The sequence below is a fragment of the Leptodactylus fuscus genome, chromosome 3, assembly GCF_031893055.1.
Source record: "Leptodactylus fuscus isolate aLepFus1 chromosome 3, aLepFus1.hap2, whole genome shotgun sequence".
NCBI lineage: Eukaryota > Metazoa > Chordata > Amphibia > Anura > Leptodactylidae > Leptodactylus > Leptodactylus fuscus.
Window position 1 is genome coordinate 83,210,825 of NC_134267.1, and position 22,331 is coordinate 83,233,155.

General features: G+C 40.1%; 1 protein-coding gene across 1 annotated transcript in view; it reads right to left on the minus strand.

Moving 5' to 3' along the window:
* Positions 1 to 22,331, minus strand: part of SASH1 (SAM and SH3 domain containing 1) — a 643,930-nt gene that overhangs the window by 48,654 nt on the left and 572,945 nt on the right. Inside the window, exons 5-8 of the mRNA XM_075267869.1 lie at positions 20,628 to 20,668; positions 19,428 to 19,514; positions 14,547 to 14,659; positions 11,905 to 12,006 (exon numbers count right to left, since the gene is read on the minus strand). Of these exons, the coding sequence (XP_075123970.1) occupies positions 11,905 to 12,006; positions 14,547 to 14,659; positions 19,428 to 19,514; positions 20,628 to 20,668 (343 nt within the window). The remainder of the gene's footprint in view (positions 1 to 11,904; positions 12,007 to 14,546; positions 14,660 to 19,427; positions 19,515 to 20,627; positions 20,669 to 22,331) is intronic.

Consider the following 22,331-nt stretch of genomic DNA (forward strand, 5'->3'; position numbering starts at 1 on the left):
TATATAACATGTAGGATTGCTGTGAAGGCTATTATATTGCATGTGGTGGCATGGAGAGGGCCATTATACTGAGTGTGGGAGCCATAATACTACATATGGGGGCATTAACAGAGCCATAACAGTTGATGGAGACTACAAATGAAGCACTTATTCTGTTAACACTTATAAGTGATTGCTTCTTTGGGATTACTTAGTTAAGGATTTTTTTCAAGGGTCACTTCACTTGAAAAGGTCCATAAACACTGTAGTAGAACAATGTTTTATGTCTGAACATGACACATTGCAATGGAGTAGTGTAGTAATAACTGTATATGCTCCAGGAGAACTATATATTCCAGCCACATTCACTGTGTATGGGCCTCAGATCCCATTTTAGGATTGATAGTCAAAAAACTTTGGATATATATATATATACACACACACTGTAGATATAGATTATATATATATATATATATATATATATATATATATATATATCCTAGTGAGCATACTTGATATAAGTTTTTTGCCCCCACATCCCAATTTAATAGTACAATGACCAGTAATTAGAATCCTGGCTTTGATAATGAAATATTCTACCACCATGTGTAGCATACTATCAACAAATCAAGTAATATAGATGCCATCCATACTGTATATATGGCTGATTTAAACAACCAAGATATCCTTTTACATCTTGGTCCAAGAACATTTTTTGGGATACATTACTTAACTGTAGTCAGTCCCCAAAAGCATGGCCTTTTTGGCTAAGCAACATGTAGAACTTCCGTGAGAAACTCATCAATCCAACAAAAACAAAGGGAGATTGCAATGGTTTCTAACATGATGAAGACTTAAAATGCTTGTACACATAGTTTTATACTGTATGTCATTTGGAAATGTCCCATTTTTATAAATAACAAATAGACTGAATTATTTAATGTAATAAGATAATTTCTATTTTCTAAACATATAATCTAACAATAGAATTGAAGCCTGGTATCTCCTGACCCCTAAAAATGTTTAGTAAAAAAAAAAAAAGAGCATGGTCCTTAAACCAACTGTATTCTATAGAAAAATGCTTAGAGGGATATTCTCAGTATGTACATGTATCCTCTACCCCACACTGTACACTAGAAGAGGGACCATGCACACTGCAAGACTTCTGGTGAAGTGTGAATGGATTGGAAATGGATTATACAGTATGTGCCGCTTCACAATACAGCTAAGCATAATCATAGACTAATGAAGGATTAGAAAACATTCTAATATACTCTTCTCTTTCAGTTCCTCAACAATGTGGTGAGGAACTTTGCTTTTTATCAGTGAATAGGTCTTTCTTTACATCCAGTGGCAGAAAACTGGAAGAAATGTCATGGCTGATACATTGTATCAGAATCTGTCTTGTATTGAGCCAGCATCCGTTGAGCACAAACAGGATGGATCTGTAAGGCAGGGTTCACACTACCGTTGGTGTCCGCTCAGAAGGTGTCCGTTTACAAAAAAAACCAAAACAAAGGACATCTATTATAACGTACAAAAAATGGACAGTGACTGATAGCTATCAGTTACTGTCCATGATATGTCCGTTGCCCATAGACCTCAATGTTAAAAAAAAAAACAAAAAAAACAAAAAAAAAAACGGATACTTAATTTCAAATGGACAGAAAAGTCCTGCATGTAGAATTTTTTTTGTCCGCATGAAAAAAACGGACATTGTTGTAAACGCACACTAAAGGACACAAGATAAAATCCCATTGAAATGAATGGAAATTGCAAACGGACCAGCTAATGTCGTTGCTAGAATCTTGTACAGCCAATAGCCACAGACACTGCTGAGCGGACACCAACGGTAGTGTGGACGCCCCCTAAGTTTCTGGATGTAAGCACTAGTGTTACGTTCATTGACTGCAAACAGAGATCAATCATACCACTATTAAGTCTGAAGTATGCAAAAATCAAACCTAAAATGGAAGATTTTGCAAGGTTTTACTTTTAACATGGCTCACTCCAATCTGATGGGAAAGTGGGTGTGGTAAGCCTCTAAAGTTCATGTATATCAGATTTATTATATAAACGGTCACAATTTCACTCAAGTAGGAGGACGTGGGTGACATAAAAAGTGGAATGTGATATTTGATAAACTGGTGAAAATGTCCTTCATGAAAGATATATTATAATAATTTATTATAACAAACTGAGAAAACAATTTAACAGATCATCCGCATATCAGGTAATCTGCCAATATTTGTTAAATATTTAATACCTTAAAAATGCAGAAGTATTTCAAGCCTCTTATTGCCATTTTCATTGGCAAAGGCATGTAAAAAGGTACAAGCAAAACATGAAAATTAACATTGTCTTGAATTTCTAGTGCTCTTGCAGAAATACTCATTTATTATAATATCTGAATGCGAGAAATGACAACTAAAGGCTCATTTTCTCCAATGTTTGAAAATATGGAAAAAATATGTTGTGTTACATATATATATCTAAGTACTATAACCTTGTACTAAATATCTCTTTAATAAAAGAAAAGAAAAAAAAAAGAAAAGAAAAAGGGGGGGTGGGGTGGAATTATAAGAACATTTCTCACTACTTTCATGACTAGGAGTTTCCTTGAATGAGCTCTTGGTCCAAAAGACAAAGAGGAGGAAATTCTGTTATCCAGAAAGTGTTACCAAATCCCTAACATACTGCGATAAACATGCAGAAGGCCAACAGGGCCAATACATTGTATCTTCCCTATCAGATAATACACAGTATCTGAGGCCAGATAACACAATAAACAAGCGCCTAATGAAGAACAAACACATCAGTTAACTCGCTAGATCTTTAGATAGTGATTGGTTTCCATATTATCAGAAAAGGGAAGTGTTCAATCTAAAGTGTCTTATCTTCAATATGCTATCAGAATACACAACGCAGACAAAAACACAATAAAGTGATATGTACAGAACAAGCAGCTCTCAATATTTCATAAATAAAAGATACAAAGCAACATCATACTTCATTTTGGCAAAATACTGTATGGATAAAGCCTTTGAGATGACCAGGACAGATATAGTCAGTCCCCTTTGAAAAGTAAAGTATTGCTATATTGAGCATTAAGAGTTCAGGTCCAATCTAACGTATATACACTGTACATACTTTTAGAATAAATCTGCTTTTTTCAATGTTACAAAAATGATTGACAGAAACCACAGCGTGCATGAAAATACTGCCCAAAGAACATGGATACAAAGTTCTCACTGAAACAAAGAAAAGGAATTTATCCAGCAGACAAGTCCAAAACTAAAACCAAAGCTGCATTCATTCGAATATGAGCATAGACGGGTATTGGAAAGTACAAGTATGTCAGTCCTGCCTACTCCATATCTCAAGAACTAACTCGAAACTTACCAGCTTCGGCATTGAGAAAGGCGATCAATTGTTCCTGAACTCTGATAACTCTTGGTCTTTTTCAGCCTTGTGGTCCCAAACCTGTGATTAAGCGCTTCGCGAAAGCGAGCAACATGTGACTGCAATCCTGCACACGCGACTTCTTTTCCAAGTTATATTATCAGACACATAAAAGGTTTCAGAGCCACAGCTATGAAGCTGAAGGAGGGGGGAGTGAGCTCAAGAAAGAGGATGCTGGACTTAATTAACTGCCTTCTGCTCGCAGCCCCATTCCCCGGATCCTCTCCGAGCTGTGGAGCTTGTGAAAAAAAGGCACAAGTCATCAGCTTTAAGCAAATCTTCTATTCACCACAAGGAAAAAGGGAGTGTTGTGTATGGCAAACAATCCCTGTTTTCACTGACGAAGGCTAGCTAACCTCTTGCTGGCCTCCAAAGCCTTAATTGCTGTCTATGGAATTTTAGAGAAACGAAAAAAAAAGGGGAATACAGCAACTACAGGACAAAAATGGGCTTTGACCCTAGAAATGCTCCAAAACAAAGGAAATGCCCCCCAAGCAAGCAAAAAAGAAAAAAAAATAATAGAGGAGTCTACTTAAATGGCATATTTATAAATGCGACAAATTCTATTCGCTTAATAATATATTTCCTGTTAAAAATAAAATGACGAGTCTGGTCATATAGAGTTGAATGATAATGGAGTCCCCCTTTGGGTCACAACAAATTATCTTGTCCTACAGTGTTTGCTGAGACTTTTTTTTAGAGAATTTCCTACAATTCGTCATTGAGATGCATCTAAACGTACAACCGGTTTTGACAGTTAGTTTACCAAATTATTCATTAGATGGAATAACCAGATGAGGCAACGGATAAGCAAAAAGAGATAAACATGTAATCCCAATATAATAGTATCCCCTTATACAATCTTAAATGGGCTTTATCATTGAGAAAAGTCATTTTTAACGAAACACATCCTTGCATCGCCTTTATAAATGCTATTCCACACTTACCTTTAGTATGTATATTGCCTCAGTGGTTTGTGAATAAGTCTGTTTTAATAAATATGCTAATGAACTTCCAGCCAGCACAGGAAGTTCCCAGCAGCACTGGTCCCTGCTATTATCTCTTATGTGTGTGCAAACAGGAAGCTGAGTCATCATCAGCAGCAGCCTGTGCCATAGGAAACAATAGCAAAAGGAGTGCACGATGCATTGTGCACCAGACTAATTAGCATATGAATAAAAACAGACTTATTCAGAAACTACTGAGGCAATCTACATACTAAAGGTAGGTGTGGAATAAACTTTCTAAAGGATATGTAAGGATATGTTTAGTTAAAAATGACTTTTCCCAACGATAGAGTCAATTTAAATATAGGATTCAGGTATGGGCTCTATAAGAGTATATAGGAAAGCCTGAGAGGGTTCACTGGAGTATTACATGGAGTACTTATAATAAAAAGACTTTTATAGCTTGTAATAACTTATCTTATAGGTCATTTATACATGTGCTGAATACAAAGACCTGTAAAATGTCATACTCAGGGACTTTACAAAGTACATGGAACAGACATGGTGTGTAAAGGAAATGTGATTAAGCCATCAATGCAGGAAAGGGTTCAGGGAATGACCAGCACCAAGAGGTAGTAATGGCAGTCCCCATTTACAGAGAGCTAGAGGCTTCTCAAATAACAAATGAAAGTAAGAGTTATAATAAAACTTAGTGATTAGTGATGTATATTTGATGGGGTAATACTGAAATTGATGTACCTTAGGGGTATTCTCATCTCATTGATCATCAGACTTGTAGATGAAGTTTACTGAAGTGTTTTACCTATTACATTGGTTTATCTATCTTTCTCTGTTTGCCAGATACAACGAAATATTTCAGCAGCCATCTCTTTGATCGGACAGATGACTCAGTTCCTGTAGCCAGCTATCTATATTCTCTTCTTTTTGCATGTAGCTTTCAGTTGATAAAACCTGACAAGTACATGAAAAAATTCTTGATAAGTCTCCTGTTATCTCTGTATGTAAATTCAGAGATAACTGTAAAGTTTACAACAAACAGGAACACACTGCTGGACTCAGCTGAAAACTGGTATGTGAAGGGAAGATGAGACAGAAGGGCAGCTCAAACAGTGTCCATGAATCTGTGGCACAGCCTTTGATGTCATCAATACCCAACATGTCATCACGGAGTCCAGCTTTCCAGGAGTCCAGCTTTCCAGTTTGACTAGGTAACTCCTTTAATACAGATAACTGCAAATTTGCACATCAGGAGGAGAAATACATGTCAAAAATATTCAATGAATGGGAAATCAGACATGGAAAAGAACTTCGGAATTTTTGGTGACAGAAAACTTTACGATGCCAAGGCAAATATGATCAAAAGGGCACGGATGTCCAACATGAACATAGTCCTGCCACTTTAGGCATGGAGCTTTTTGGTCAGGAATCCACCTCAAAATCAGCCTCCAAATAAAGCCTCCCAATAGAGTTCTATTGGGAGCCATTTTTGGAGTCTGATTTTGAGGCATATTCCTGACTAAAAAACTCTGTGTGAACTCAGCCTTACAAATAACTTGTTTGATGGCAAATGGAATACTATGTGCAGGTTTGGGCACTAGTGCACAAGAAAGACATTGAGCGGGTTCAATAGCATGTGAAATGGGTGAACTATGGTACCCAGAAGAATCCTAGGGTTATATAGTTTAGAAGGTCAGTACTGTCAGTATCTTTTCATACGCAGGACTTTAACTGTAACAAGACGGCATCCCCTACGATTACAGGAATGAAGTTTTCTATACATAGAAGGAGGTTCTTTACTGTGTAAACAGACTATAGAACGCTCTGCCAGAGAAAGTTGCAAAGGAGAATTTTCTAAGAGAGTTCATGAAAGGTCTGGATGCAATATTACAGGTTATAGGTGTTACTAGACTTTCAATGTTGGGACTTTGAGCCAGGGATTTATGCCACATTGGTGTTAGGGTGGATTTTTTCCCCTAAAATGAGGAAAATTGGCATACATCTCGTTAGTTTTTGCCTTCCACTGGATCAACACTGCAGAATAACAGGCTGAAATGGATAAAGAAATCTGTCTTTTCAGCCTTGCAAAGTAGGTTACCTCCAGGGAAGAATGTGGTGCCTTTGCAATGCATAAGGTAAAATCTGGGGAAAATCTGCAACATCTATACTAATACTTGTCCACGCAGTGTTCCCATGGAATTTCATTTTCTACAGCAGAATCCTGGTATGAGAACATGTATAAGAACATATGTTTTCTGTCCCCGAGAGTGTTTTAAATGTAATCCACTTCAACAGGAAATATTTTCCCTGAAAACTTCCAGTGACATCAGTTGCTGAGAGTAAAGCAGTAAGTGAAACATCTGCACATACTACAGCGACTGTACTATATACTTATTACAAAATGGAATTACCAATGAAATCATTTTAGCATTTCTATGCCAAAGGCAGAGTGCCACCAGCAGCGATTGCTGGGTCATCTGCTAGCGCTTATGTCTTCAGCAAAACTCCCAGTGTTTCCTTGTTTGTTGATCACATAACCAGTAATAGATTACAGGACAAGATGAAAATTTGGAGACATTTTTGAAAATGTTCAGACTTTTTATACAATCTACATCCAAAAATTTGGTTTATGCCAACAAAACTGGCATATTTCATATAAAGCCTGTGGGTCTCATTCATCTAAAATCCCTCTCTTGAATAGCACTTTTGTGTCTACTGAGGTCATTGTCACATCACCAGATGACATCATTGTCTTGTCAAATCTGCCAGAATTCCCTACCGTTCCAATATATTTAGGTGTAGTGCCACGATTTGGAACTTTTCAGAAAATGTCAAGGGATATGCTATTGTAATCCATCATGTTAGCCATAGTTGCAGGGGAAGGTGGCAACAAGCTGTAGACTCTATGACAAACTAAAGATTGTAGAATGCTCCTGGAGAATCTGGATGTTACCCACTCCCTAGTATTCTCTGCCACGTGGTTACAAACCGGACGTAAACTTTCAGGAATTGTAGAACATTCAGCGGGAAAAAGTGGAGCAAGCAAAGGGCCCATAATGATTCTGCAATCCACATCCAGATGCAAAGACTATGGTTGTTCATCTCCTATTAAAGTGAATGTATTGACAATTTTTAATTTATTTATTAAAACCTGATAGAGCAATCTATCATGTTTATCCAATATGTTTTTATTTTCACCAGACACCAGATTTTCTTCTATTTTCTGTACATAATTATGGGGCTGTCATCTTCCCTGAACTTCTCCGCTCTGTTAACAGCACTTAGTAATATGCTTTACGACACAGTCATGGTCATAAGCAGCAACAAACTGGAGCTCTCTCATTGAGCTGTGAAACAATCTATCGGTTTATTATGGGGTGTTATCTTCTATTATAATCCTGTCTCCAGGGCAGGACTTATGGAAACGGGCACTATTATAGGACATTCCAGTATTTCCCATAGAGGAAAATGGAACCTACAAAACCAGTATAGCACATTTATCTACACCATAGCTTCAATTTGTCTAGGGGAATTATGGAAACAGTGTAAGCAGTCTTTGGTTGAGCTCACATATGATGGTGGCCAGTGCTTTCCATCCAGAATGGTACAGAAAGACCAGAGGAAAACTGATACCAGATTGGATCTCATTATTTTCTATGGGATTGTTTCTAACATCATTTGTACCAATTTAGACCCCTCACATGGCAGTATCTAGCCATAGACCCCAGAGTAGAGCACAAAAATGTCATCAGTTGTGTCCAGCTCAGGTGTAAAAACAAATGGCTGGACACAATGATATATAGTAACCCAGCCTTGTGATGTGTAATCCCAGACCAGGATTTTATAAAGTATCTATTATGATACGTTTACTTTGGTAAATCGTTGTATTCTCCAGGAAATAACAATTCTAGAGCACATTTTCTTAGAAGTGTCCATTGTACTGTTCCTCCATTATACCTCCTAGAAATTTTTTAAATAAATTGTCAATTTTGGCATTTCCTTTGCCAAAGGGGTGTGTCCGTGAACAGATGTGTCCGGATGGGTAACCGGTCCGCTTTAATAAAATTCATATAGCAAATATCAGGTGGACCATAGTGAAAAATATTAACAAGCAAACAATTAGAAGGAAAGTCATTCAAAAGATTTTTAGGTGGGTAATGCAAAAGGAAGCAGAGAACAGCTAAGCACAGGGCTGTTAGCATTGGGTTAGCGAATTACATTGGGTTAAATAAAAAAAAAAGAAATAGGCTAAAGATCACTGTGCATCACATAAGCCATGCAGAACCCGTGTGCACGTCATGGATGAGTTACTGGTAACATTCTTTCACAAAAACTGCAGCTGAATAAAAAGAATGTTTTAATAAAAACCAGGAGCTTTCCCATCGTCAATATCTGAAAGCTCCATCTTGATAGCCATGTTCCCAAAAATGTTGTCGAGTGACTTAAGACTGCAATTCCCGAAGTTAGAAAACGTTCTGCTGGTCGTGGGAGTGCCAAAGATCTACTACAGTACTAACGGCGAATGATCTCCTGACTATTCACTCCGACTATTGCAAAATCATCTGTGTCAGAGGATCTGAAAATGTGCTAATGTGGTAAATATTCTTCATCTCAATTGTATGTAGAAAAACCATAAATTATCATTGCTTAAAGGAAGGATAGGCATACTAGTGTGTGAGGCCACTGGGACAACAATAATAGAACAGGATCTGCTATATGCTACTGGATCAGAACAATACTGTAAGTTTGGGACCGTAGCCACAACTAAACCTAAATGGAAAGTTGCACACATTCACCTGTCCATTTAGTCCATGCCTAGTTGTGGCTACCATGGCATGCAGAACAGAGGTCAGAAAATGTATATACCGGTAGGTGGGGCACTAGAGACCAGACCCCAACCATTATCAACCATTTATGGAATATCCTGGAGGTAGAAAAAAAAAACCTTCCGTTCTCCACAAGTGATACTGATGGAAAAATCCATGCGTCGGTATTTATGCTAACATTCTGTTGTTTTATGACACTTTAATTTAATTTCTATATAACATATAATTTAATAAGAAATGCAAACACCTGAAACTGTCAAAAAAACCAAATTAAGGTTGGGTTCAAACAGCTATTGAAGAGGCTTCAGAAATGCCAGTACATTTCTGCTGGCTTCTTTAATTAGCAGGATTTTTTTTTTTACCTAGCTGATGAAAATCATCATCTAGTCCCATTTTGAAACAGAGAAAAGGTTCCAAGTCTCATTGACGTCAACAGAAAACTGAAAATCAGTGGCCAAAAATTCTCAAAAACAATCACCAAAAAACTCACAGAATGAAAAACAACTCCGAAAACCTGAATTAAAAATTATAGAGATTGTCCAGGCTAAACAATATTTTATCATTAGGCCGGGAAATGTAAAAAAAACAAAAACAAAAAACAAACACACTCACTCGTCCCCAATGATCCAGTGTCTTCCATAGTGGTTTGGTCCGTGACTGCTGAGGCCAATCAACATCCGCAGCAGCCTCAGGAAAAGAACCGTGCAGCGAGTACTTATGCCGAAAGACAACAACAGAGCTGCAGGACCGGACCGCACTGGGAGGCGCTGGAGCACCAGGGACAGGTGAATATGGTTTTCTTTTATTTTCGCCTTCCCCAGACTAATTAATGGATACAATTCTAGGCTGGACAACCCCTTTAAGCCGATTTTGAATGCCATATTGTTCCCGAAACGTGTAGCTTCGTCATGATACTACCGACTTCTATGGTTACGAAGTGACATTTTAAATTTTTTCATTATAATAAAAGTTAATTCTGCAGTAGTTATATATAAAGAACTATTTTGGATTTTCATTTCCTGGTTTGAAGCTGGATTTTACCGATATATGATTTTGAAGATGCTTATTAAAGTACCTCGTGTTATCAACCAACTTTTCATAAATGAATGAACAGTACAGGTGAATATAATGCATTATATAATATATTGTATCTAAGAATTAGGTTTCCTTCTCCATTTATCAAGTTGTGTTAGTTTTTACATATTAGTCTATAGAGAGGGGAGGGAGAGCAAGAGGCTGTTGTAAAAGACATATAAATAATTACAGCTGCTACACCCTGCCACATTATGGGTAACGCTGCTAGGTTTAAAAATAAGACTCTACCACTACAAAGAAGCAGGAAACAAATCAATTGCAGCTTTTTCCTCTTCCCCTCCAGAGTTCTGTGTGTTAGGTGAATATGGAGCTGGATTTTGTTGTGTTTCTCCAAAAATAACAGGGTCTTATATTATTTTTTTTCTCAGAAAATGAGCTAGAGCTTATTTTTGGAGTAGGTCTCAATTTTTTTCATGAATTACAGTCACACATTTGACCACTTTTTCTTTCAATTTTTATCACAGATGAAACAGTGAAAAAACAGCAATTTGGTACTTTTGATTCCCCCCAGGGAGCCAGCGCGCAACTAAAAAAAGGTACGGGGACGGTGGGGTCCAGACCCAGGGTTTGTGGTTTCGCTTTGGGTGGGAGGGGCGGGGGGGAGGATGGGTCTTGGGGTTTTTCATAAATTGGCCTGAGGCAGTTCTAATGCCTTGGGGCGGGGGGGAGATCATGTTCTACGATGCTGAGTATTAACTCCGGGTCTCCATGGTACATTAGTGGAGACCTGGAACATTAGTTATGGCAGTAGGGACCGGCTGCTGTGGGTACAGGTGTGCTGGCTTGGGGGAGGAGGGGTCATGGACCGGCCCTGGGCAATTGAAATCCTTTTGGGGGGTAGTTCTGGTACAGTAGCTATGGTGGCCGTTCTTCAGCAGAGCAGCCGCCATCTTTAACGACTCGGCATCTGCCGTTATCACATGGCAATGTCAGGAAGGGGTTAAACTAGGGGTTATTTTTGGAGTAGGGCTCACTCAAGCTCACTCTAAAAAAACCTGGAAAATCTAGCTAGGGCTTATTTTTGGTGTATATCTTAATTTAAGAGAAACACGGTACGTATACAAACAGTCTGAATGAAGAGGAGGAGAAAAGCATATTAATAAGTGCAAAAAGAAAACAGATTTCTTTAATATGAGATATATTACAAAGTTTATTATATTCACAGGTACTATTCAATTACAAATATTTTAGAATTGTAGATATACTTTAAGACTACGTTCACATTTGTATTGCAGTCTCCATAAGAGACTCCGCTGCAGTATCTGCTTGAAATCGGTGGACAAAAAAAAAAAATCCAGCACAAATGATATTTTTTCGGCCACTGCCTTCAAAAACAAACAGACATCTAACAGACACCATTAAAGCCAATGGGGTGCATTGGGCTCCATATGTATCTGCTATTTTGGCGGTCTATCTGACCATTGTTTTGTTCCTCCAACGAATCAGAACAAAGGGACAGTCCAGTAGTAACAAAATGTCCTCAGACGGTGACATGAATTTTAAGTGCAGAAGGATTATCCACATCATACCAGGCAATTGTTAGCTATGCAATGCATACATACAAGCAATACACTCACATTACAATTGGAAGACTCGTCACAGGGTGGATATGACCCATCAGCCCAATCTGCTGAATCCTGGGACCCTTGTGTCTTATTCTGCGACTCATACTCCTTCAGCTGAAAAGAGGAAGACAATGACATAGTACAATGTAAGAGCAGCAGCATGACATTTCCAGCAACTGTTTGGAAGAATTCTTTCAACCTCTTCCATCTCTGAAGCTGTCATTGCTAAACCAAGAAGTGACGTTAAGATGCACAGTTAAGTGAGGTTAAGAAGCAGGAAGCAAGACTTGCTGGCAAATATCCAAATCGCATTGGAATAAAGAGAATATAAAATGTTATGAGGCGTAGAGTCTTTGCATGCGGGATCACTGGAGCTGCTGAGTAAATGCAGTAAGGACAATACATACAAAATATAAAAAACAAACCATTTGTCACTTTGTGTGCAGTATTATAACAATTCAACTAATCTGTTACCAATTTGTCATGTGAGAATTATTCAGTGGGGCATGATTAAACATAGATACTTATAAAATAAGTAGTAAATATAAAAAGTTGTAATCAATTACAGGTACATTTGATGGAGACTTATAGATAAATCAGTCACGGTCTGCTTGGACTGTCAATTTTCATATAAAGTCACAAATTAATAGCTATAATTAGTTTAGTGATTCCAAGTGTTATAGGGTCGCTCTTGTGGCTAAAAGGTTATCCCGGACTACCACTCCTCTCCAGAGACTACTTGGGGCAAGTCTGTAACTACACATCTGCAGTCTAGTCTTTGGGCCCCAGCCACCAGAGTACTGTAGCTCTGTAACAGCTGAGAAGCCACAGGTTGAAAAGATCAAGTCTGGTGCATGTAGCAGCCATGTCATGATTGATGGCGAGTGGCGATGGTCAACTGAATGAAGCAAGCGTGTCACCTAGTGTATATGGCATATGTCTAAAGGTGCAAGCTTTCTTAAAGAAAGTACAAGTCCAACTCTTTACATATTTTAATATGTGCTGCTCCACTGATTTCAGCACAGTTGGAATTTTTTCTGTAGCCCCCACCATTCCAGAGAAATCAATGCTGTTAGTTTTTGGTGCCTGATATGCTATTTAGCCTCGGTGTCAGACCGATGTCAGCGGTGTAAGACAGGAGCAGACAAGCGGTGTGATTCTGAGCTCTGACACTGGCTGCCTATGTTTGGAGCTCTGAATTACCCCCTGCCTGACACCGCCCTTCTGACACATTACAGAGTCTAAATAGCACATCAGATACCGAAACTACCTGAGCTTGGAGCGCAGCGGCACCTAGAAACGGATGCTAAAAACTTAAACTGGTGGAGGTGGTAAAAGGTCCTCTTTAAAGAGAATTTTTCTCATTGATTTAGCTGAATGGAATTACAAAAGGTATTGGCCTCATGACAATGACTAAATTTAGATCACACAAGTTCTTGGAGGGCCATATCACGAGAACAGCTTAAGCCCACATGGGGAAGCTGAATAATTGTGGGTTTCGTGCACAGTTCAATGAAAACAAACACCAAAGTTCAGCTTTCTTTGCTAGTGAGCTACAGAGCTGAGACCAGTTATGAAAGTGAATCTGCAGTTATATAGAGACCGTTGTGCTAAATGTGGCAAGTCTGTACAAATGGACGAATATGTAGATATTAGGGAAACTTTATGAAAATTATATGCCCACAACAACAAATCACAGTGCAAGTTTCATGTTTTCACTGTACAATACATGCTGGGTTTGGTGTTACCAGCTAAGAGTACTGGAGTACTAAGAGAATGGGATAAGTGGATGTCGAACACACATGAAACATATCTTAAAGAACAACAAGACGATCAGGTATTGAAATTTAAAGATTTCATGATCAGGAATTATGAAATTTATTTGCTTGACCATCGGCCTATGTAAAAAGAGCTTTAAAGACTATACTGTATGTAAAGAACAAAAACTCAAAACCGCATGAAGTCAACAATTCAATAACATTTTCTAAGCTTAATAGAATTAATAATAATAAAAACTTAAGTTGCAGATCATTGGGGCCTCAACTGCTAGGACTCCCATCAGTCACAAAAACAGAAGCCTTGCATCTCAGTTCGAATGGAGCAAGTGTCTGTGCAAGTGCATTGTCACGCAATTCATTTCTATGGTAAACAGCACAGCGCTCAGCTCTGGCAATCTCATTTCCGTGACACTGCAAGAACTGAGTACACCTATGTGATTGCTGTTACATTCAGAACCAGGTTGGAAGGCAGCCTTATGAATGACGGGGTCTCAGCAATTAGACCCCTACCAATCTGCAACTCAGTTCGGAAACCAGAAGGCGCCATCCACTGTATAGTGGTCATGCTGGGATACTACAGGCCTGCTTGTATTCACTTCATTAAGAGCAGAGTTACAATAATGAGGCATGGCCAAAACCTGAGAACACTGCCTCCTGTTTCTGGTACCATCCTCTTCATAACTTTCATCGCCTGCTGGCAGCCAAAAACAGCTGTGGGGTGTGGGTGTCGGACTCCCACTGTTCTGATACAGATAGGTCATTAGTAAAAACACGGCTTGGGGGGCTATGAAAACCCCTTTATGATATTCTGTCTCAAGTGTATTATGGATATAACTGCTGAGAACACTGTTAATAAGTGAGAACTTAAAATCCTACCCTTGCAAGCGCTTCCTCAATAGTGATCATTTTTTCCTTCACCATCATCATAAGTTGAATTCGCTCTTCATCACTCATTGTGATCTCACTGGCCACATAACCAACATCCTCCCCTAGATGAAAAAAAAAGAATGTAGTAATTCCAGCGGCTCTCCTTCTGGGAAGAAGTAACATGTGAACTGTTTACAACAAGTAATGACAGGTCAACTAAACTTCCTTCCATTAAATACAGTATCTCAACCATTGCTTTGTTTGTACTATTAAAATCCCCAATCTAATATCCCAAATCTTCTTGTTCCCAGCATCCTTTTGTATAACGGCTTTAACATTCACATTATTTACCCAAATAAATGTCCCTTAAAGATTCATGTTCATAAATTTAAGAATTTAAAGGTCTCAAGGAAATTTAATATCAAACCAGCTACAGAGTATAAGCCGGCCCGAATATAAGCCAAGGCCCCTAATTTTACCACAAAAAACTGGGAAAACTTATTGACTCGAGTATAAGCCTAGGGGAGGGGGGGGGGAATGCAGCAGCTACTGGAAAATTTCAAAAATTAAAATGGTCGTAGTTTTCGGGTGCAGTAGGTGCTGGGGAAGGGGAGGGGGTGTTTTGGTTGTCTGTCTGCCCCTTCCCTGAGCCTGAGGACTGTTTTTTCCCCCACTTGGAATTCAGCCTGGCTGAATATAGCGTATCTGCAGTGCTCCTATTAACTCCTTCCCGATGGAACAGGAGCACTGCAGATACCCTATATTCAGTAGACTGAGCGCTTTCAGACACAGGGATACCTAATGTGTATGTGTGTCACAGTAATTTTCTACTTTTGTATGTATTCTAGGGAAAGGAGGGATTCAGAACTTTTATTTTTTTAAAGCGTCTTTTTTTTCCCCACTATTTTATGGGAGAGTCTATACATTAATATTGCGGCTGGTCATAGACCCCCCACCCAAAAAAAATTAATAACTTTTTTTTTTGCTGACTCTAGTATAAGCCGAGGGGGGCTTTATCGGCGCAAAAACTGTGCTGAAAAATTTGGCTTATACTCGAGTATATATGGTACCTTTAGATAGTCCAATAGATGCAGCATTACATTGAAGTAAAAAAAAAAAAAACACTTAGAAATACACATGAGGCTGAAGTGCGATGAGGAATTGCAGAACTTCAGGTTCTCACATCTGAATTAGTGCTCTTGAAGACTGTGGCAAGTCTCACTGCACTTTAGCATATTTGCAGAAATGATTTTTCAAGAAATGAAAATCTGTTGAGCTATATGAAAGCAAAATGGTGCACAGCATAATGTCCTCGACCAGAGACTTGCTTCATATTGAGCTTCCTAGTGACAGACTCGCTGATTACCGAAAATATGTGAAATAATGATCCTGTGTGATCAGAATCTAAAGAGAAATGCTGCTATAAAAACACAACAGTCTGCAATATGGAGGTCTGACCAATAAGCAAGGAGCAGAGATCACTTTGTCAGTTGTTCAGCACACTGGCGCTCCTGATCACACACTGTCCATAGAACTCCACTCATGTAGTATGTATATTCTCCCTGTGTTTGTGTGGATTTCCTCTAGCACTCCAATTCCCCCTATACTGATGGATAAATTGGCTTCCCATAAAATAAGTGATCCTTGTAACTGTTGGGGATAAGTGCCTGTATGGCTATAACGTCATATTGTGAGGAAAATGGTTTAAATGGGGTATCTGACAGCAGACAACCGGTGTCCTACATCTCCAACACAGAGAGAGAGAGGGGACCCGACCATGAGAGGGATCCTGAAATAGGTTAAAACTTTTATTTTTTACATTTGAAACACAATAACTAAAAACTTGTGTCATCTGACAATCCACTTTATCATCAATATATGGGTGGGGGGCTGGAGGCTTTGTCTCGTGCGTCTTTGTAGAGCACTTTCCACAATATATTTTTCCGTGTACATAGTGCTAGCTTTGTTTCTGCTCTCGTAGGCTCTTAATGATTTTACTGAGCGTTGCTTCCCTCTGCTGGAGAAGATATTCAGTCAAGCAAAGCAGCTTTCATCTGCAAAACGAAACGTCTGAGCAGGAATTTATAAAGGACTAAAAAGAAGTGGAAAATGAATTCTTGCTGAACATAAAGTAAGTGCTTTACCGGCAAACAGGAATGGAGCTCTGCTCATGGGAGAGAAAGTGGAAGCTGTGAAGACCAAGGACTTGAGTACAGCAGTACCAGGACATTGTGTAAGACTGTACACTGTGAGCCTGCTGGGACACTGGGCTGAATAAATGGCTGCATTGTTTTATTGCTCTCCATCTGCTAGGTCTTCCAGAAATGTATTAGCAAAATAGTCAGGATTTTAGCATAACCCCACATGCAAGAAAAGCCCCATACAAATCCTGCCTTTAGTGACATGACCAGCCCCATACATTAGCCTCTATGCCAGGGGTGGTCTATAAGCTTGTGATCATGAGTTCTGTAAATTTCTCTTATGCTATTATTTACGTCAGCAGCACACGCTTAGAAATGCCAAAGGGCAGTCTTGAAATGCCTCAATTAGTAGGATAGTAGCATAGTTCTTATACAATGCTCAGAGAATATTTTACTGTGAGCTCCTATGCGACTGTACTTTACTGAACATCCCAGCACAGTCTTGGACTATATACAGTATGCAGACTTCCAACATACGCAGCACAGTTCTAGATGGTGCTGTACAATGTTCATACAACCACCATTTTCAGGATTTCAGCTGCATGCTGCTATATAAATAGATAAAAAAAAACAAAAAACAAACAGACAACAATCAAACAACAAGATGCCTCTAAATGTTATGCCATACAGTACACAATAAAGCATGGCAGCACTGTGAAGTCAGCTCAAAAACAAACCTGGCAAACGAGAGGAGCATTAAGGTTTATTTTTTTTCTTATATATAGTGTATTTACTTTATATACACTGAATGACCAAAAGTCATGGCAAGGTATCGGATGCGCCGTTAATAGCGGGTAGCCCCTCTGTGAGCCCTGATAAGTGCAGCAAGACAACGAGGCATGGACTCCACAAGGTGTTTGAAGAGCTCTGGAGGGATATTGATCCACGCAGTCTGCACTGCAGCCCACAATTGGTTCTGTATAGTTGGCACTGGGTCAATGGAGCGGACAATGGTATCCACAGGATCCCATAAATGCTCTATGGGGTTCAGTTCTGGCGAGCAGGCAGGCAAGTGGAGGGTTGTGAGGTCACTGGTGCGTTCATTAAGCCAGTCCCGTGCCACCAATGAGTGATGACATTGTATTGTCCTGTTGGAAGATAGCATCCCCATCAGGGAATTCCAATACCAGAAAGGGGTGCAGATGGTCTGCCATAAGTTGCACGTATCGAGCATCGGTAATTGACCCCTGCACCCAGATAACGGGGCCCAATTGCAACCATGTGAAAACGGCTCAGACCATGATGGAGTCACCTTCCGCCTGGACACAGCCCTGTTGGCATGCAGGATTCATGGCTTCATGGGGCATACGCCACACTCTCACACACCCATTGACTCTGTATAACTGGAACCGTGATTCATCAGACTATGCCGCGACTGTTCCGTGGTCCAATGACGATGGTCGCGGGCCCATGCCAGTCTTCAAGCTCTGTGTTGCGACGTCAGCAAAGGGACACAGGTCAGACGTTGACTGTTGAAGCCTATGCAATGCAGTTCTCAGCATACAGTCATGGTGGAAATGGGGTCCTACATTCATATCAGCAGCGATTTGACCCACAGTAGACAGCTGAAAGCCCTGTACGACTCTGCGGAGGTGATGTAACGTCCGTTGGTCGAACGGTGCGCTGGTTTACGCAGCTGCCAATGTTGTCTCTGTGATATTGCAGGTCCACCCAAGACACTGTTGACCTTGGAAACCCAAATTCCCAGGTAATCTCCAAAATGCTACACCAGAGAGACACCTGTCTGCATCAGACTGCCCAGATATCCTGGTGACTCTTGCACCATAGGCCGCATCGCGTCAACTGTTTGAGCATCATATCCGACACAACCAGCACTGGGACACGCCTTCCCATGACTTTTGGCCACTGAGTGTGTGTCAGAGAGAGAGAGACAGAGAGAGAGGGGGGGGGGGGGATGACTTGACCTTATGGGGGCAACCTTAGGGGGACACGATACTTGCACAGTATAATACCTCCTTACTGGCCCATGCAATATAATGTTGCTCATAATGTCCCCCTCTAGGTTGCCCTCCCCCGCTGTCATGTGTCCCACCCCTTCAAGTTGACACCACAGTGTCAGGTCACCCTCAGGGCTCGTTCACATCTGCACCCAGGATCCGTTCTGCAGGTTTCCGTTTCCTGCACAAAACAGAGCAGGCGACGGAAAGCTGCAGGACTCTTTCAAACCCATTCATTTGAATGGGTTTGAAAGGTGTCCGGCTGTGAGCGCCGTTGAGTTTTTTATGCTCTCCGTGTCGAAACCGTTTTTTTTTTTTTTACATGGACACAGAGTCGGACATGCAGTACTCTGTGTCCAGATTTAAAAAAAAACAACAAAAAACGGTTTTGCCGCGGAGAGCATAAAAAGCTCACCGGCGCTCATGGCCGGACTCGGCATGACAGGTTTCCGTCTTCTGCATGCAGAAGACGGACACCTGAGAACGGACTGCCGAACGCTGGTGTGAACCCAGCGTCAGGTTGCCCCACGCTATCATATTCCCTCCCACCCCCAGGATGCCCCCACAGTATGTCCCTCCACATGGTCATGTTCTCAGGTTGCCCTTGCAGTGTCATGTTACCCTACCCCACTACATGTGAACATATCCTTATTGTTTTTGTAGAATCTGATTAGAATGAAATATTATATTGCAGATGAAAACTTGTATTATGACAAATTATTATTCATTACCTTTGGAAGTTTGTCTCATTATTCCTTTTTGACTTTTCCGGAAATTTTGCCAAAAATATTTATTTTTCTTCTTCCAGTCAACTTTACCTAAATGAAAGCAAAATAGTTGAGGAAAATCATTAAAATCCAGTCTAAAGCTAGTCATACCTGGCAGATAAGACAGATCTTATATTTGCCCTTATGATTTGGATTATACAAATATGAGAAATATGATCATTCATTCTTTAGGCTCCATCTTGGAATAGCTAAATACCATAGTAGGCACAGGTAGGACCCTAGCAACCAAAGTTTATTCACTTGCAGGAATTATGTGAGGAAGAAAAACATTTTGTAGTGTATAAACTGACCCCTGTCACCTTCATACAATAGCTAACTGATATGGTTGCTAATATAGGGAGCTGGCATGCTGATACCAACCAACAACGCTGTCAGGGAACTGGAAATCATCTGTTTCAGCCTGCTTTCCTAAAGCTCCAACTCTTTGTTATGTGACTGACCCCACTCTACTCAAAGTACCACCACGGGGAGAACAGTGGAAATGGGTACGTGATAAGGAGCCAAATCACCCGCTGAAATAGAAGACTTCTAAACACCCATGGGCGAGATGTGTGTATGGGCGAGATGTGGGCTCAGCATCTATGACAGCATGCTGACTGAGCGATAATACAATTATCCTTTATCCCGTAAGTGCCATGATAGATGAGGGTCCCAGCACTCAGACCCCCAGTGATCAGACGCTAATTTCCGATCTTGTGAAAGGTAGATGCCCCAACTTTATCCCAATGTCAGGTGTTGGTGGACCAACTGAATTGTCAAGTGTTGGTGGACCTACTGAAATGTCAGGTGTTGGTGGACCTACTGAATTGTCAGGTGTTGGTGGACCTACTGAATTGTCAGGTGTTGGTGGACCTACTGAATTGTCAGGTGTTGGTGGACCTACTGAATTGTCAGGTGTTGGTGGACCTACTGAATTGTCAGGTGTTGGTGGACCTACTGAATTTTAATGTGGCCATTGCTTTTGTTTCCAACGAGATGGAAAGTGTTTGAGAGCTCCTTTCACTCACGCTCGGATTGTTCAATCCAGAAAATTGCTCCATGGACCATCAGATCAAAGTAGGGATTACAACTTTATGTGGCATGTATTTCTACTCTTAGGAAATATTCAGATGCTGTGAACCAGCTATAAACATTTATACTGACCTACAGAGCTTTCTTCCGAGCTTGATTTATGAAGAGACAGCCTGAAGGGAAAGAAAATGGAAAATGATTCTCATGAGTACAAGTCCGAAGCACTGTATTTACACCATTTACCAATACAACAGCGAGCAGTCATACTTTATTTTAGTAGATTGTCAGGCATTATTTCTTATTTACCAGATGAGGGCGCCAAAGCGGTTTTATTTCTTTATTCACTTTTGCAGTCGCTGTATAGTTAACCCCAACAATGACTGAGCAAGATAGAAATGTGTCAAAGAATTGTTGGCTTCGTCCTGCTTTATGCGGGGTAACACTCTGTCTGTATACTATGAAAGCCAGGTCGTGTCCAGGTGTGCACAGTGGAAAAGCACATGTGTGAACTCTGGAAGGCATTGACCTTCTTCGCTTATCACTACGCTACCAGATGCTTAGTTCTCATACAATAACCACTTCCTCCGCTAGAGACCAAGTCTGCAGTGATTACTGGCATGTCAGTTTTCCTCTCTGCAATGCACTCCCAGTCGCTGACTGATAAGGTAAACCTGCCCACAAAGAAGTCGCCGACTGGCTCAGTAGCTTAAGAGTTAAAGCGCATTTTCTCCTGGAAGAGAATAATTACCAGTAAAGAAAAATCCTTCAGGTTTTTCTCTCTTGTCCCGCTGTTAAAGAGGTTCTCTAACAGCCTGATTAAAGCTGAGTACTGCCACCATCCGTGCCAATTTGGCCTAGTGATGCAGACCTGAGTAATGTCACACAGGCCGGCTGCTAGGGGGGCAATCTCTCACTACATACTAATACGGACACGTTTATGACAGACGTCTGTCTTGTAAACATCCTTAGAAAATCCACTAAGCTATTTATTTTTTATTTTTTTAATCATCTTCAAGAATTCCACCCGATATCCCTTAAATAATATAGTCACCTTTTTACCAATATACGGTTAATGTATAGCTTTCCATACATAAATGACTTCTGACATTGCTATAGGACAGTCATATTTGTATTGCCTTCCCCTGGATCAACACTGTAGGGGATTGTAGGGTTATAGGTTGGACTTGATGGACTCATGTCTTTATCCAACCTCATCTACTATGTAACTATGTAACAAAGCACTGTGAAAAGACTAGATTTCCTATAATAAAGATGACGAAGGCAATAAATCGCAGAAAGTGTTAAGAGATTTCAGCTCTGAAGCCAGAATACAGACTGTAACTCTTATTTATCATATTTTATATTACAAAGTAATGCAATGTTTCACCCTATTTGGACATAGCGACAATACCCTACACTGCCACTATTGATGCTGTGCTCATACAAGTTCCCCAGCCAGATGATGGGAAGAAAGGCCGACAGTCAGACCCCCTCCCACCTTTACATTTTAAGATATCAGTTTTGTGGATTGCGCATAAGGTGTATTTGCCCATTTTGCATGTAACAGCCATATTTTGTACTACTTCTTAGACTATGCTATACATATAGAACTACAACAACCATATCTAAGTGGAAATGGCTTTTTAACATCGTCACCCAGTAGGAAACAAACTACTGTGACCTCCAATGAAAGTACAGAATGACCTTGCAGAAGTTCTCCAAACCCAAGCTATAACAATGCCAGAATTCTGTCACCTTGGCATTGATACACGTTAATCAGCCTTGATAACGACGAATAATTATACGCTACACAAACATTGCAAAGAATTGCTGCAC